The following is a 17,574-nucleotide window of genomic DNA, read 5'->3' on the forward strand; positions in this document are numbered from 1 at the left end:
TTTCTCAGTCTCTAAGATCTTCCATTTGAATCCTGTCATAATTCTTCCCACTGGTAGATTTTGTACATTTAATACTCATTCATAACTTATTTTTTCTGATATAGGTAGCTATTTCAATCATTAAAGTGTTGGATAAAGAGAATAATTTATCTCATACTGGTACCCAAATCTCCACCTTCCTTCCCAAACCTCTTCAAGCAACAACAATGATAGAAATGTACTATATTGCATGAATATGTACTAGTTTGGGATAGTCTTATTTATAGACTTTCCCTGATACCCAGCTATAATTTCTATAGCTAAAATTAAGTAAGGGGAGTAAGACTTTGCATCCCCAAAGGGCTGTACCTGGTCCTTTGAGACAGACACCCAAGAATGTTTTTTGATTCTCTTATTTTAAGGAGCCTTGCCTGTGTACAGTGAATGGAAATTGTGACTGCTCATTGTTGTGTTTGGTGTTTTAGACTGCATTATACTGTTTGTTTTGCACTAAAGCATGTTGGAGTAAAATAGTACGACTGCTTTCCTCCTGGGAATCTCAGGACAATGAGATCTGGGTCTCATGAGGGTATCCCAGTGAGCAAAGTCTTTAAATAAATAAATTCCTAGTGACCATCTAAAGAAACAGATATTATATGGTGAATTATCTCAGTCAAAAAGTAAGATATACACAACCAATTAGTGTTATACAACGTCTATTTTCCAAGTTAAAAAGTAGTGGTTTTTTTAACAATGTGGATATGAATATGTTCATTAGACAAAGCTTCTAAGAATGTGGTAACAGTATGTTTTGAACAAAAATATGTCTTTTCTATCACAAGTGAACTACTACTCCTGGTGTGTTCTCAGCATCTCATATTATAGTACATAGTGATTCTGTATAATATATGTGTATAGTCCTAAAAATAATACTAGGGTTTGAGTCTGTAGTCTAATATGCATACATGTACCAGACTGGAAGGTAGCTAATGTAATGCTGATTTTTAAAAAGGGCTCCAGAGGAGATCTGGCAATTACAGGCTAGTGAGACTAACTTCAGTACTGGACAAATTGGAAGAAATTACAGTAAAAAGAGAATGATCAGACACATATATAAACATGGTTTGCTTGGAAAGGGTGAACATGGCTTTTGTAAAGGGAAGTGATGCCTCCCCAATCTATTAGAATTCTTTGAGGGAATCAACAAGCACGTGGATAAGGGTGATCCAGTTGATATAGTATCCTTGGATTTTCAGAAAGCCTTTGATAAGGTCCCTCATCAAAGGCTCTTAAGGAAATTAAATAGTCCTGAGATAAGAAGGAAGGTCCTCTCATGGATCAGTAACTGGTTAAAAGATAGAAAGCAAAGGTTAGGATTAAATGGTCAGTTTTCACAAAGGAGAGAGGTAAATAGGGGGATCCCCCAAGGACCTGTACTAGCATTTTACTGTTCAAATGATCTGGACAAGGGCATGAAGTGGCAAAGTTGGCCGATGATATGTCCAAAACATGAGAGGAGTTACAAAGGGATCTCACAAAACCAGGTGACTGGGCAACAAAATGGCAGAGGAAATTCAATGTTGATAAGTGCAAAGTAATGCACATTGGAAAACATAATCTCAGTTATACATACAAAATGATGGGGGTCGCCACTCAAGAAAGCAATCTTGCATTCACCATGGATAGTTCTCTGGAAACTTCCATTCAGTGCACCGCGATGGTCAAAGAGGCTAACAGTATGTTAGGAACTATTAGGAAAGGAATAGAAAATAAGACAGAACATATCATAATGCCACTATATAAATCAATAGTGCACCCATACCTTGAATATTGTGCAGGTCTGGTCGCCCCATCTTTAAAAAAAGATATAGTAGAACTGGAAAAGGTTCAGAAAAGCTCAACAAAGATGATCAAGTATATGGCATGACTTCCATATGAGAAGAAACTAAAAAGATTAGGGCTGTTCATCTTAGAAAAGAGATGACTAAGAGGGGGATAGGATAGAGGTCTATACAATCATGCTTTTTGTGTGGAAGAAGTGAATAATGTTATTTATCCTTTCACACAATACAAAAACCAAGGCTCACTCGATGAAATTAATAGGCACCAGGTTTAATACAAACAACAAAAAGAACTTTTTCACACAGTGCACAGTCAACCTGTGAAACTCATTGCCATGAGATGGTATGATAGCCAAAAGTATAACTGGGTTCAAGAAAGAATTGGATAAGGAGGGTAGGTCCATCAATGGCTATTAGCCAGAATGATCAGGGACAGAACTCCATGCTCAGGGTGACTCTAAACCTCTGACTTCCAGAAGCTGGAAGTAGAAAACAGGGGTGGATCATTCCATAATTGCCCTGTTCTGTACATTCCCCTGAAGCTCTGGTACAGACTACTGTCAGAGACCTGATACTGGGCAAGATGGATCATGCTCTGACCCAGTATGGTAGCTCTTATGTTCTGTGTTCTTTGGAAATACTAGCAAATACTAGTTGTTAAATCAGCAACTGAATGTATATGGCAGATGAATGTACAAGTTCTGGAGTAGAATACATCTGGGGCTGTACTCTGCAAAGTGATTGTAAAACTGGCACTTTCTTACTCAACAAATCTGCTGTGACATTTTCTGACTTTAGTGACAAATTGTGTTTTTAATGATTTTTTCTCCTTTTAGCTCAATGTAGTTAGCACAGCTAGAGACTTAACTTGATTCTCTTCCTTCTTGTGCATCAATAGGTTTGTTTAATAAATTCTTATCGGTTACTAATGTGCAAATATATTGAAGGAAATAGGTCTGAATCGATGTCACTCCAAGCACAATCTGGAGACAATGGAATTGCAGAGGTACAAGTAAAGGCCTCATGTGGACAGCAAAGCCTTTTATTTCTGGTGATGACATAATTAGGGAAAGAACCCTGTTTGACTTTCCTATCCTAGGAGGGTAAATATGTAGCATGTGTGTTATAGTATCAAGTGAAATAAATTAAATGTACAGGGCTGGTAGTTAGGAAATCATCTTTTTACCTGTAAACTGAATGCATTTGATATGGAAATCATTAAGACAATAAATGTGGACTGCCCACAATGCAGTTTTTGAAGAGTAACTTCACAGAATAAAGCTGCACTTTAAGGCAGGGCCAATCCCCTTGCAAACATGAGCTGCGAGTGCATAATATATTGCAAAAATTCCACTGCTAGCAAAAATTCAAATTTTTTATCAGTGCACTCTAAATCATGGCTGTGAAGTCATAGCTGTGAAGTTTGACATGTTTTAAGAGTAAAAATCCCCTGGCCTCAAAAATATTTTAGATCATTTTAACAATAGAACTGGGGTACAAATGAACTAAAGCCAAATGGCAACAACTTCAAACATAACTATACTGGAATATTAACTGTTATATTGACATTTCAGATGGCTTTTTCTTTTCATTTGGTTGAGTTACCTCTGAAATTACAAATCATACTATGAACTGTTTATAAATGTCTTTATGGTCAAAATTAAGATTGAAAATTGTTCATCTCCACAATTTTTGAACTCAAAATTATCCATTTCTACATTCCAATGAGTCAACTGCATGTACAAACTGATGTATGCACTGAGCATTTTGTGTGTATTGCACACAATGGAGACCAGCTAATAATTCATCCCCAGAGGCCGCCAAATGAAATGAAAAGGAAAAGCCAGCTGAAATCACAATAAAACAGTTAATATTTCTGTATAGTTAAGGTCAAAAATGCTTTGACTTTGTTTTTCATATTGGATTGTGCAGTACCACTCATTAGAGCTACTGCTGCCACGTAGGCTTATGACTGCAACTAATTGGGCCCATAGCTGCTAAGTCTTGTGCAGCTTCTTGTGTGACATCTTCTGCAAATTATGTAATGAGTTAATGTATATATTTGTAGATAATTTGCATCTGAGCATAAACTTCAGCTTATGGTCAATACACCCTGTCCCAAGGAGTGGTAGGTTCAGAACACAGAGTTGCACAAAACTTGCACAAAAAATGATGGGGTAGGTGGGAGGTTGGTTGGAGAGTTCCCTGAGATATGTAGGTGGGGAAGCCACCTCATTGCAGTGTATCATGTCAGCAAATGCATCCATTACTCATAAGGGAGTGCAACAGCATGACTCGACACCATACTGCAGATGACGACACTGCAGCAGCAGTAGCTCTCTTTGGTTTCTGCTGTCTTATATTATTGGTGTCCTTGGTCAGACATGGTGAGAGCAGCTGCAGCAGGAATAATGGGAGAGGAAGAATGTCAGTTCCCATGATGTCACAATGAACTGGAGGCTGCAGTCGTGTGAGTGTGAACATGGGGATGATGTCACACAAATGTGATTCATGTGTGACCTGGACTGATGGGAAAATCTGCAGTTTGGTGCAAAGCACAACTGCGAGGGTACAGACAGATCTGGTTTTGAGCTCTCACTAAAGAGGATCAAGAGAGGTCTAATGTGCATGACCAGGAGAGGTATTAGGGATGACTGCTCGTGATCTGTTCTCTGCCATGATATAGTACAATGAGGTGGACTTATTGTTGCATTAGCCACAATGACTGCTCCCATTTGTACTTCCTAAGCATTTCTTAACCCAGATCCCTAACATTTAACAAATATTTCTTAGAGCCAACATTTTCAGAATTCATTCATTCATTTTGTGTGCCTCTGCTTTTGGGGGGGCTCACCTGGTGCCTGACTTTCAGAGTTCCTCTGGACCTGCAGCTTCCAATGATTTAAGGCCCAACGTGTGTCAAATTGGGTGACCAAAAATTGAGGCAAACAAAATTAGTGAGCTCCTTTTAAAAATATGGCTGAAAATGTATGTGTTTGTGATCAATCCTTGGCTTGGTGCAGTGGTAAAGAGAGAACATTGTGCAAGCGGTGCCTGAAACAGAACAGGGAAAGTTTAAGGATCTTCACTGCCTTCTACCATTATGTGCATTGCTCCTGTGAACACCCGAAAACTACAGTGAGTGTGACAGCAAAAAAATGACCCAAAGGTGTGTTTCATTAACAGCTATTGCTTGACACTTGAACCCTGTTTTTGAGAGTTCCAATGTCTCAGAGGGAATGAAGTTACAGCGTGTATCAAACTATATTTAGGAAGAACAACTGGAAGCTATGACAGGAATTTGCTTTTACACTTAGCTTCTAAACTGAGTTCCACTCCAGCCCTGAGCAGCTCTCAGTACCATACAGGCACAAAGCACTCTAGCTATTTCAGACACATTTAAAGGATCACAGTCAAGATCTCAGCTGACTGAAGAAGGTGTCTCTTTCAGCATCGAAAAGAAGTGTATATACTCACTTGACGGTTTGGAACTTTTCTTATATAAATAAATAAGTAAACTAAGTTGAAGGTGTCATTTGCAAACTTGAAAGATTCTGTGAAGTGTCTGAAGTAGTTATAGTTCTCTGTTTATTTTAACATCTTGTGCAGCATATTAATGTGTTTAGTGCAGATTGTTATTGCTACTGCTTTATAATCTATGGGGATCTTAAAAGATTTAAAACAGAAAGCTGCTTTAATACTTAGTGACATCACAAGCAAAACTATGCAGCAGCACGGATACTGTACCAGAAATATGCTTAATTTTTTCTAAAAATGTGTTACAGTTGGTAAAAAAAAAATGTTGGGGGGGAGTGGGTATGGGAGAGAGATAAGTTTTCTTTACTGTAATCATAGCAGCATACAGTAGTGGAGGCTGAGAGAATAGTGTTATCGAAAACTTTACGTTATTATTGTATTTGCCTGCAGAAGATAGTAAGTTTCTGCCTGGCAAAGTGGAAGAAGCCAAGTGTAGGTTTCTCCTTCTCCTCAGTACCAGTTAGGTTTCACAGTGATGTGTAGTTCCTGTCAAAGTCATTTATAAGAAAACACACTGCAGCTTTCTGGCCAAAACACCCATGGTGTTTGATTTCATGAGTACAGCAGGAGGTAAGAGGACCGCATTCAGTGTTTGGGTTTTTTGGTTTTTTTGTTTTGTTTTTTGTTTTCTCCTGCTGCTTATCTATAGTAGGATTAAGAAAGATGGAAATTATGATAGTGCCTTGTGTATCTCAGCCATATTTAAAGCAAATTGACTAAGAAATCAGTCAGTCCAGACAGCTGCACATCTTTCTGCACCCCTCTCAGGAATTATTTTTAGCTGAAGGAGAGAAGATAACTTTTTTTTTTTAAACTCGTTCCAGAATACTGACTGATTCCTTCCTATCAAATATTCCTGTTCATGAGTGATTTCACTACAAAGTAAAAGAGTTTGCATTGGAAGTCAGGTATTAAATAACTCCAAACTGAAATAAGAGTGTCATTGCTTTCAAAGTTTTTCTTTGCATTCAGGCCATAAAAGGTAAAAGGTAAGGTGTGGGGAAGCCAACGAGGCTTGAGAACAAGGCTTTGTGTGTATCAGACAATTTGCCTGGCAAAGGGGGTTTGAAATTCTTAGCTGATACTGAATGTGAGCTGTAATTTGTTCGAGTTTGCAAATCTGCTCAAAATGCCAGAAATAACAGAATGTGGGTAATAGCATTTTGTTGAATATCTCTCAGATATACATGGCAAAATAAAAGCATTTATAAAACTATATATTTATTAATCCATGTCCGTCTTTGTGTGGTCAGAGATAAAGATATTGCAGTAACTTAAGCTTTATTTCTATACATTTGACGGTCAGTAGTTGTGCTAGAGGTGAATTGGGGGGAGGGTAGGAGGGGAGGGAATGCAGCCAGAGAAGGTTGTCTATTTTTACTCATCAGTGTGCTGTTGTCCTGATTTCTCTGGCAGTAATGAGGGCAGCATGAACTGGAAGGAAAAAATCACCTCCTCCAAAAGCAATCCTACACAATTGTATCATACATCTCTCTTTAAGAACCAGTGTCTGATTGCAATCAGTTTCAACACAGGCTTCTTAGGAACTCACAACATATTACAAAAACTAAGATGGCTTGGTTTAAAGAAAGACATTCTAAGTAAAGATTTAATCTAATTCCTCACCCATCCATGTTTAAGTATGGCCAAAGGCGGGTGGAAGTATATCAGCTGTTTCATGTGAGGTGGGGGAGTGTGTTGCCATATGCTAGAAGCCTTAACTGTAATTTCATTGCTGCTGTGGTTTTAAAGCACTCCCATAGTATTTTTAAATTTGTATGTGCCTTTGCCTTTGTTTTCATTTTTAATTGTGATGAGAAAGGGGGAAAAGATCATAGCATAAATGAATTACGTTTTCCCCTATTATAAGACATAATAGATCATATCTTTCTAACAGTTTGTGGTTTTTTATAATTCTTGAAATGCAATCACTGAATACACCATAGGTCCACTTTCTATCAGTCATCTGAGAAAATGATTACTTTCCATGCACAATAGCAACTTAAAAAAAAAAAAAAAAAAAGAATGCAAGGGGTAAAATGCTGGGAGTTTTGCCATTGACTTCAGTGACAGGATTTCACCTCCAAAGTCAATCTAACAGACAACATAATGCACATTGAAGTTATTTAAACTGTCTGGTTTGAGGTTATCACAGTGAAAAAAGCAATTGGAACTGTACAATTTATAATTTGTCTGATGGGTTTTTTGGTCCCGAAATCCTTACACAGGCCTACCCAAACTGAAAACATAGCCCTCAGAAAAGACAGTAAAAAGCAAGGGCAAAATTCAACCCAATGAGGTTGCTTGAATGAAATTGATGGTAGAATTGGATTCTTGCTCTCTACTCAGTCTTTTCTGAGCTCCTTGACTTCAGAGTCAGTAGAACTGAGTAAGTGGCCTGGTGTGAATTTGTATATTAAGTCAGTATCAGTATTTCCATGTTTATCTGAAATGGTCTCTGTTCTTAATTCCTTCTTATGCTATTGCTCAAAAACTTACTAAATCTGCTTAATATAAATCTTTGAAGGGAAGATTCTCTGTGACCTGAAGATTTCCAAGGACTTTATAACTTAACAGTGTCTATTTCCCTCCCCTCCTCCCCCCAGTCTATACACAAATAGATTTGAGAGATTTTTTAAGCTTTGGGAGTCAGGCGATGGATACATTTTTATTTGTTAAAAGTGTATTCTCCAGGATTACATTTTTATTTGCAAAGGACAGATTCAGGCTCAGGGCTTTTGTAACCTCTATTTCTATTATGAGGCAACAGTAACAGTACATTGTTTGCCCCAAACTTCTTCCTTTTGTTACTTGTTCATTCTAGGAAGTCCTTAATGTCTTAAGAATTTCTGATTCCCCTCACTATTATTTTTTTTTATGTGAAAGCAGTATCACCATTTCTGGCTATGAAAGATTAACCAGGAAAGCTCAGGTGTTCTCACTCCCTCAGGTATTAAAAGGGAGTATCTAAGCAACTCTGAAACTGAGACTGAAAGAGTAGAAGGGCTGGTGAAATGGATGCCTGTCAAGAAGCAGTATGGGTTAAGTTCTAGTTTATCAAGCTCTGCTATCTGAATGTCAGAGCCTGTAACGGTTTCTCATTTTGCTTGCAGGGATAAGGCGCTCTCTTAAGAATGTCAAAACAGCCAGTTTCAAATGTCAGATCCATTCAGGTAAGAGACAGTACTTACATTTCTAATATCAGAAAATAATGAATTTCTACATCAGTTGCTTCACAATCTGCATTTTGTTTGTAATGAACAACACAAGTGTTAGCTAGTGATTATTTTAAAAAGAATAAAAGCTTAGTCTTAGTAGACATGAAAGCACATAAAAATGTTGACCTGAGGAATTGCTGGTGATCTGAACAGAAAAAAAAATATTCACAGATTTGATTTAAAAACAATAGCCCTTCCCAGGATAAATACTGTTTGTTGATGGGTCTGCTAAACACAACAGGATAATCCACAGAATTTCCATATATACAGCCAATCATTATTATAAGCAAATCCCATGTCTGAAAACCCTAGTGGTTTCTTTAGAATTAATACCACTATGGTAGAAGTATGGGATAGATAGATGGCACAGCTTTGAATGTTTCCATGTTTTCATCTCTCCATTTTTTTTGAACAACAAAATATATAGTTACAGTATTCAATTTAACTACATTGTTATTCAGCAAGACATTTTATGGGAAAACCAAAATAAAGTAGAGTAATCAACTGCAAGACTGTGCCAGGTAGGGTTGTATGCTCATTCTGGTTAATTGTATTTTTTAGAGTCTTTTACAAACATCAACTACAAAACAGTCACAACACCTCTGGGAAGCAGGTGAACAAAGTATGGTGAAACTAACCCTTTAATTCTTCTCCCACTGAAGTCAATTGCAAAACTGCTGTTTATTTCAGCATGAGCAGGAACTGGTCCTAAAACAGTAAGAGCTATACTTTTTGTTTGTTTATTTGTTTTTTTAATGAAACCAAAGATGATCCTAGAATCTTCTATCAAGTCACTGTCAATGCACAGAGGCTGTCAATTCACAGAGGCTGGTTACTATGTGCTTTCTAGGCCTTAAAGGCTGGCTCTGCCAGCAAGTGCAGGATATCATTCCCAGACTGAGCTCATATTAGATTTTAAACTAATAAAAACTTTTAATAGAAAATATTTAAAATTATAGAACACATAAATTGTTGAATACACCTTATAAATACCCCAGCCATGTCAGTTCATGTTCATCAAAAAATGAAGTTATACTGCAAATGAAGAAAGAAATAAAGAAAAATTGTATGAGCTGACAATTGCCTGTGGTAGAAAATACAGGAAAAGGTTAGTGGTTAAGCATATAACATTAAAAAAAAGTACATTAGTTAGTTAAATTAGTTGATCTTAGCCAAAAGGCCAGGGTGCCTCCTCAAATACTAACTTGTACAATGTTATTACAAATTTGTTATATATATTTTTGCAGTAGATTTTCCCAGCATGTTGATAGGAAAAACAGTGCAAGGTTTCATAAAAGCTTGAAATAGCATAAGAACCCCAAATGGAATTTATCATGGCTGATCTGCTCTCAGTTTTCCCATGATAATACTTTCCTAACTCATTGAGATATTATGAAGATTAATTAGCTAATGGTTGTGCAGCATTTTGAAGCTGCAAGGCCTATGTGTGTTAATTCTGATTACTATTAAGTGTGATTTAACTGAACAGAACTGACTTTTTTATATGGTTTGAGAGAAGTCTTGGCTTTGAAATTAATGGACTTTTGCCATTGACTTCTGTCGGGGGGGGGGGGTGTCAGGATTTCACACTTTATATATTACATTTCAAAATCATTTGCATTATTAACTCACAGTTTAGGGGATTTATAACTTGGATCTAAGTTTTAATCAACTACTAATCTTAATATGGCATATGTAAACAAGTTTTCTTTTTGTAAACACATTTTGAATTAAGTTGGTTTGCTTGTTTCTTTACTGAAAGAGTAGAGGTGGGCACTTTTGGTCACTTTTAAGATTTTTTTTTCCAACTTCGAAATTGAAACTTTAAATGTCTAAATAATTGTTAGTATTTTTTTTTTAAAAAAAAGCTTGTGCCCCAAAAGCACTAAATTTAATACTTTAAGAAAGTCAAAATTATGCAATAGGCTTGAATTACAAACGTTAGAAAAGCAACCACTGCACAAACTGTTTTTTACAACATTTCTAGGGAATGCTGTTGGAAGCTGCTGCAGTAAGAAAATCTACACTGCAACTGATGCCTTTTATTCTTGCAGCTATCTCAGATCCATAATACAAGGTGTCAGTGACTTTTATACACTATACCTTGTAGTGATTCATGGATTATGAGCTTTTGCTATTACATACTGATACAGTAGGTCCTACATCTAGGGAAATGACAATGTATATTGTGCTACAGATATGGAAATTTAAGGATCCATATCCATACACTGACATGAAAGAATGTAATTGAAGAAGCTGTCAATAATCTCTGTGTGAAATGCTGTCTATGGTATTAGCTGATAATACATTCTGTCAACATTTACTACTTTTGATTTTCCTCTCAGTTAAGTGCTTTTCTGGTTTAGGGTTTTAGTGGAGGTTCTCTGTTCTGTTCAGAGCTCTGAAAACTTTCATATTTTCTCAATTTATTTTAACACAATTACCTTCAAGTGGCCCTACAATTTGTTCATCTGTCCTTCTGGATGAATAGGGGTGACCATGACTCCATTCAGGTCTCACCAATAACACTCCTAAACTGTCCTTCTGGGTTGTTGCAGGGCAGTAGAAGGCACTCAAACTCTCTGGTCTGTATATTCTGTCTCTGCAACAGTCCCAACCAGAGAATCAAGTGACTGTAAAAAGAAGTCCAGTTCTAATAGTCCAGATCACTGTATAATAGGCCATCAAGCTGACACATCATACATGTTATCTGTCCATTTATAGTCAGAGAGTAATATTATCTATTAGAGAGACAAGGTGGGTGAGGTAATGTCTTTTATTGGACCAACTTCTGTTAGTAGAGAGACAAGCTTTCGAGCGACACAGAGCTCTTCTTCAGGGCTCCACACATATTTGTCTATCATTCATTCTCTTTTCAAAAATCTTTGTTTTAAAGACACATTTAAACTAGCCTGCAACTTTCTGTCTGAACTCTCATATAGATAACAGATCAGACTCTGAACTCAGTTGCACTGGCATAACTCTAGAGTACCTCCATTGATTCCATCAGGGAGAAGCACTGGCCATAGAAAGGTCATGGTTAAAGTGGCCAGGGGTTTGTGCTGACTTGGCTTCCTCCACTAGTGAAAATCCTTTGGAACGGTTGATGAAATATTAAGATCCCTGACTGGAAAAGCCCACAAGAGGATGAAGCAATAGAAACTCTGCCTACCCTCCCAGATAGATGAATCCTTCCTGGGGCGCACAGGCACAGGTCTAAGGCAAAGAAGTAAAATTTGCCATTGCTTTTACCAGCAGGGTGAATTTGACCCATGAATGACAATTCCAACACTATTAAGTGTAACTGACCAACTGGTGGCCTAACTGCTTAAGGTAATTATAGCAACATACTTTCCAAAGCACATGAGAGGAATGGGGATCCAGTGTTGGAAAGCAAGCCTGGAATTCGAGACCTGTTCTGCCACAGGCTTCCTATGTGGCCTCGGGCAAGTCACTTAGTCTCTTTTTGCCTCAGATCCCCATTTTATGGATGGAGAACTGAGGCAAAGAGCACTTGCCTTCCTCACAGGGGTACTGTGAAGTTAAATACATTAAAGATTGTAAGATGCTGAGATGGTCCTGGGGGCTATATGAGTATGTCTACAATGTAATTAGACACCCATAACTGATTTGTGCCAGCTGACTCGGGCTCGTGGAGCTCAGGCTAAGCTGCTGTTTAATTGCAGTGTAGCATTTGGGCTGGGGTTGCAGCCTGAGCTCTGGGACCCTCCCACCTTGCAGAGTCATAGAGCCCAATCTCCAGTCTGAGCCTGAATGTCTACAGAGCAAGTAAACAGCCCCTTAGCCTGAGCCCTGCGAGCCTGAGTCAGCTGGCATGGACCAGCCACAGGTTTTTAATTGCAGTGTAGTCATACTCTATCAGTACCTCAGATAGACATAGAACTTGCTCTCATTGCAGCCAATGTAGGGTTTTTTTGCCATTGATTTTATTTACAGTAGAATTGAATCTGCTAGTGAACTTCCCTGAGCACTCCAACCTATTTGAACCCAGAAAGGTGCTTGGGGGTACCGGATCTAATTACTTCATGTGCTAATTAAACTGGATCCACACTACAGTATGCATTTTACTACAAATACTATTGTGATTTCATCGCTCTAAAACTTTCATGAAGTCTGTAGATCTGCTTCTGACACAAGGTGACAAATCCATCAGCTATCAACCAGATATCCTTCCTACTAGCTGTGGCCCAATCCAGGATTTTTAGGATGTCCAGCGGCTTTTCTTCTTCTTCTTCTTCTTCTTCTTTTTCTTCCTTTATGCTGCTTTTCCTAGTGAGGGTCGCAGCGGCAGCATGGAGAGTAGGGAGGATCAGACCTCCTTTTCCTCTGCAACAGATTCCAGCTCCTCCTGGGGGATTCCCCAGCATTCCCAGGCCAGCTGGGAGATATAATCCCTCCCGTGTGTCCTGGGTCGGCCTTGGGGCCTCCGCCCAGTGGGGCGTGCTCAGTAGAGTTCCAACAAAAGGCTCCCAGGGGGCATCCTTATCAGGTGCCAAAACCACCTTAATTGGCTCCTCTTGATCTGGAGAAGCAGTGACTCTACTCCAAGGCGCTTCCAAATAGCCGAGCTCCTCACCCTGCCTCGGAGAGTAAGCCCAGCCACCCTGAAGAGAAACCTCATTTCCACCGCTTGTACCTGCGATCTCGTCCTTTTGGTCATCACCCCAAAATCATGACCATAGGTGAGGATGGAGATGTAGAGCGACCTGTAAATCGAGAGCTTCGTCTGAGAACTCAGCTCCCTCTTCACCAACGCGGATCAGTATAGCGCCTGCATCACTGCTGCCACCGCACCAATCCTCCGGGCAATCTCCCGCTCCTGCTTGCCATCACTCTTGAACAAGACCCCTTGATACTTGAACTCATCCAAGGTGCTCCCCCCTTACCTGGAGAGAACAGTCCACTTTCTTCTGGACAGGACCATAACCGCTGATTTGGAGGTGCAGATTCTCATCCCAGCCGCTTCACACTCCGCAGAGAAATGTTTGAGTGCATGAAATCGCAGTCTGAAGAAGTAAGAAGGACAACACTATCTGCAAACAGCAGAGATGCCACCTCTGAGTCCCCATACCGGATGCACTCCAGAGCTCAACTGAGCCTAGATATCCTGTCCATGAAAATCCAGCGGCTTTTTGACCAAGTTAATTAAAAAAATGAAAAAACAGTCACCTTTAAGCACTGTATGAATCTACTCCATCTCTTTGTAATAGCATTCTGGTGGTATAAATCCAGTCTCAATCAAATTTGTGGGTAACTCCAAAATTGGAAGGGTAGCAAATGTACAGGTGAACAAAACCAAACTGCAAAGTAACCCAGAAAACTTAAAGCGATGGGTCTGCAGGCAATTCAGGGAGCTAACTACTGATAAATATATTAATACTGTATGCACGGGGGAGGAAATAAGTAGCACAGCTTCAAAAGGATGGTGGCTGTGGGGAACGTCCAAGCTGCCATACTGTGATTATTTCCATTTTGTCTCTTTAGTACCATCTTAATATTAAGCTTTTAGGTAACTAATCACTATAGTTGCCACAGGCAAGGAGCAGGAGCTGGAAGCTGGGTGGAGACAGCCAGCAAGAGGATCTTTATCTTCATAAGCGGCCCATTGTATGAAAGGGTTTGAGAGCCATCACTCCAGCACCAACTCTGTAAAAACACTGCAGTGGCTACAAATATAAAACACACAGAGAAATTCACTACTGTGACCCTTTTTTTTTTTGCAATTGCATCTTTGTAATTTCATTGCATTTAGACTTTTTTTTTTTTTTGGTGTGGTGAATCCATCATGGTTTCCTTCTGACAGGCTAATATCAACATCCCAATGGGAGCATTTCGACCTGGAGCAGGGCATCCTCCAAAAAGAAAAGAATTTACACCTGAAGTGGAGGAGGTAAGAAAAATAATATTAAAACTTAATGCAGGAGAATCTCTGCAGTTTATGTGCTATGCAAGTCACTTTATCTAGGCTACAGTACGAAATGCCAATCCTAGTTATCACAGGCATCCGTATACCAATTCCAATTGGAAATCAACCACTGACTATTGAATACAGTTGATATACTTGGTGTTATTTCTGAAGCCAAAACATACATGGTAATATAAACAAGTACCGGGGTATGTGGTCCCGCTTAGTTAAGGGAATGGCATCAGCAGTGACAAGTGAGGGGAGGGCAATGATGGGAAAGCAAACCAGCACTTTGGGGAGTGTATATTGCACTGGGTATAGCCCTAGCATAGTTTCCTCCTGACTGGGGCAATGGGGAGACCCAGAAGGGGATTGTGACATCCCAGGCTACTCGAGGGACACTGATGATCTATCTCTAAAAGGGAATATTTAGAATATTTTTGGACAAATTATCAGCCTTTTCCCCCAGCTACTATAGACACTTCAGACTGATGATTTTCTTACTTAAGGCTAATTCTTTCCTCCCCTCTTATCAGTTTCATTGTTAATCAAAACAGAAGAGGTTATTTTGCTAAATTCTCTTATATACTTTCCAGTAATGATGCTCTGTTTATAAAGTCATTTTGGGGAGGAAAAACTGATCTAACTTATTTTTGAAGAAGGCATTTTGGAAAGAAAACGTATAAAGTGACCTTGCAAGCACAGATGTTTTTTTCTTCTGAAAAAAAATTAAAACATATTTTCTATGTAGTAATTATATTTCGAAGGAATGCAAAAGATGTTAAAAAGAAACTAATAACACATGCACGAGGGTTGGTAGTATTTGAGAAATAAGATAAATGGCTAGCACTGTTTGATTTAGTTGGATGATTGAATTATAGCTTTGCTCTTCAATTATGTGTATATTATATATGAAACAGGAACTATAGAATTAAGGTTTCTGTTCTGATCCTGTAGCCTTTACTTCCCCAAACCAATGGGACTATTCACATGAGTAAAGGCTGCTAAATTAGACGTTGTAGTAGCAGTGGAACATAAATGTTCCCAGTGGATTTGTCTTTTCAGTTTTTCCTGTTTATTTAGCTTTTGCAGTACAATCCATGGTTCTATCTTTAAGGCCATTTGAGACAAATCTATCTTTTTCTTAACAGTTCTGAACATTATGGGCTATATTTTGAGAACCTGACAAGGAAGATATGTGTCACATTCAATGGGTTGAAAACCTTATAGGTTTTGAATGTGAAAAAAAATTGAGTGAAAGGACATGTTGCAAGCAAATTGAGTGGGAGGACATGGGAATTTCAAAAAAGAACACTGTCTCTTCACCTAGATATTTGCTTCCATAGTCTTAGCACCATGAGGCATCTTATTGACTCTTTAGACTTCCTTTGATAAAGTTAGAGACCAAGTTCTAATCTCAGTTGCAAAGTGCACATTGCACACATAGTGGGGGATAATTTGAGGTAAGTAGTTATGAATGCCACACATCTAAGATTAAAAAGTAATCCTAAAAATAATTTATAGAATGGAACATCTCCAAACCTTGCACGGTCCCAAAGGCCAAAATGATTGCTGCCTAAGTCAGTTACAACACAGCACTACAAAATAGAATCATTTTTAAACAGGTCCTCTACAGATCTGGAATTGTAGTGCATCCCAGGCCTTTATTCTTTTCTGCTTATTCAAGTTATCAGGCAATGAAACTATGCAAGAAAACAATACTGTCTGGTAACCATCTGTGACTGCTGAGACCTTCTGCCGCCTCCCTTCCTCTTCTTCTCCATTAATTTACTTATTCTACTTGCCTTAATCCCAGATTGTGAGGTCACCTGGACACTGTTCAGTGCCTAGTACAATGTGGTCCTGATTCCTGATTGTGGTCCTTACACATTACCACAACAGAAAAATATATATAATAGTAGTAATAAATATGAAGAAAGCCAACACATATTCTTACTGTAGTACAATATACTTTGTATGGTGTTTAAATGAAGTCAGAATTAGAGTTGGATTTATACTGTGATCAATTTTTTGTGATATTCACTCTAGTTTGTTATGTTTGTGCCCCATGAGCATTCTGTTTCCCAAAAAGTAGTAGATTTACGTGTACTAGCTCCCACATCTGCAGTAAGTATGCACAAGTATTTCTATGAGAAATGATATATTTTAACCGGAATGGAATACTGGAATACACCTTTCACCAGTTCTCTGGCTCTTAGGCAATAAAACAAGACAGATAAACATCTGATCGCATCATTAGTAACATGCATGCACATGTAAGTTATTTTGCATGAATTAGATGATACAAAGTTAAATACAAATTTTTCAAGCCAATCAAACTTATAGTAGCCTAAATTTCCTATAGATGATGCCTCATGAAAAGCCCTTGTGGCTCCCTGAGAAATTGAAGCCTTAGTAGATTCACTCCTGGAAAAACAATGAGGAGTCCTTGTGGCACCTTAGAGACTAACACATTTATTTGGGCATAAGCTTTTGTGGGATATAATCCACTTCATCAGATGCATGGAGTGGAAAATACAGTAAGCAGGTATAAATATGCAGCATATGAAAAGATGGAAGTTGCCTTACCAAATGGAGGGGGTCAGTGCTAACGAGGCCAATTCAATCAAAGTGGATGTGGCCCATTCCCAGCAGTTGACAAGAAGGTCTGAGTATCAACAGAGAGAAAATTATTTTTTATAGTGACCCAGCCACTTCCAGTCTTTATTCAGGCCTAATTTGATGGTGTCAAGTTTGCAAATTAATTCCAGTTCTACAGTTTCTCGTTTAAGTCTGTTTTTGAAGTTTTTTTGTTGAAGAATGGCGACTTTTAAGTCTGTTATTGAGTGTCCAGGAAAATTGAAGTGTTCTCCTACTGGTTTTTGAATGTTACAGTTCTTGATGTCTGATTTGTGTCCATTTATTCTTTTGCGCAGAGACTGTCTGGTTTGGCCAATGTACATGGCAGAGGAGCATTGCTGGCACCAGGGCTGGCTCTAGGTTTTTTGCCGCCCCAAGCAAAAAAAATTTTGGCTGCCCCCCGTCCCAGCCCTGGGCTCTCCCCCACCACCCG

The 17,574-nt window shown here is 38.7% G+C and overlaps 1 protein-coding gene across 11 annotated transcripts in view; it reads left to right on the forward strand.

Annotated features, from left to right (window-relative positions):
- Positions 1 to 4,239: 4,239 nt before the first annotated feature.
- The window catches only part of SMPX (small muscle protein X-linked), a 62,678-nt gene continuing 49,343 nt past the window's right edge, over positions 4,240 to 17,574 (forward strand). For 9 of the 11 annotated variants that reach the window (XM_034755383.1, XM_034755373.1, XM_034755363.1 and 6 more), the window contains exons 1-3: positions 5,153 to 5,303; positions 8,471 to 8,530; positions 14,400 to 14,486. In XM_034755383.1, coding sequence (XP_034611274.1) covers positions 8,492 to 8,530; positions 14,400 to 14,486 — 126 coding nt within the window. In that variant the 5' untranslated portion in view covers positions 5,153 to 5,303; positions 8,471 to 8,491. Of the gene's footprint in view, positions 4,291 to 5,152; positions 5,304 to 5,823; positions 5,928 to 8,470; positions 8,531 to 14,399; positions 14,487 to 17,574 lie in introns of those variants that run through there. The other 2 variants (XM_034755434.1, XM_034755425.1) reach the window with 2 other exon arrangements.

The sequence above is a fragment of the Trachemys scripta genome, chromosome 1 (assembly GCF_013100865.1).
Source record: "Trachemys scripta elegans isolate TJP31775 chromosome 1, CAS_Tse_1.0, whole genome shotgun sequence".
Taxonomy (NCBI): Eukaryota; Metazoa; Chordata; order Testudines; family Emydidae; genus Trachemys; species Trachemys scripta.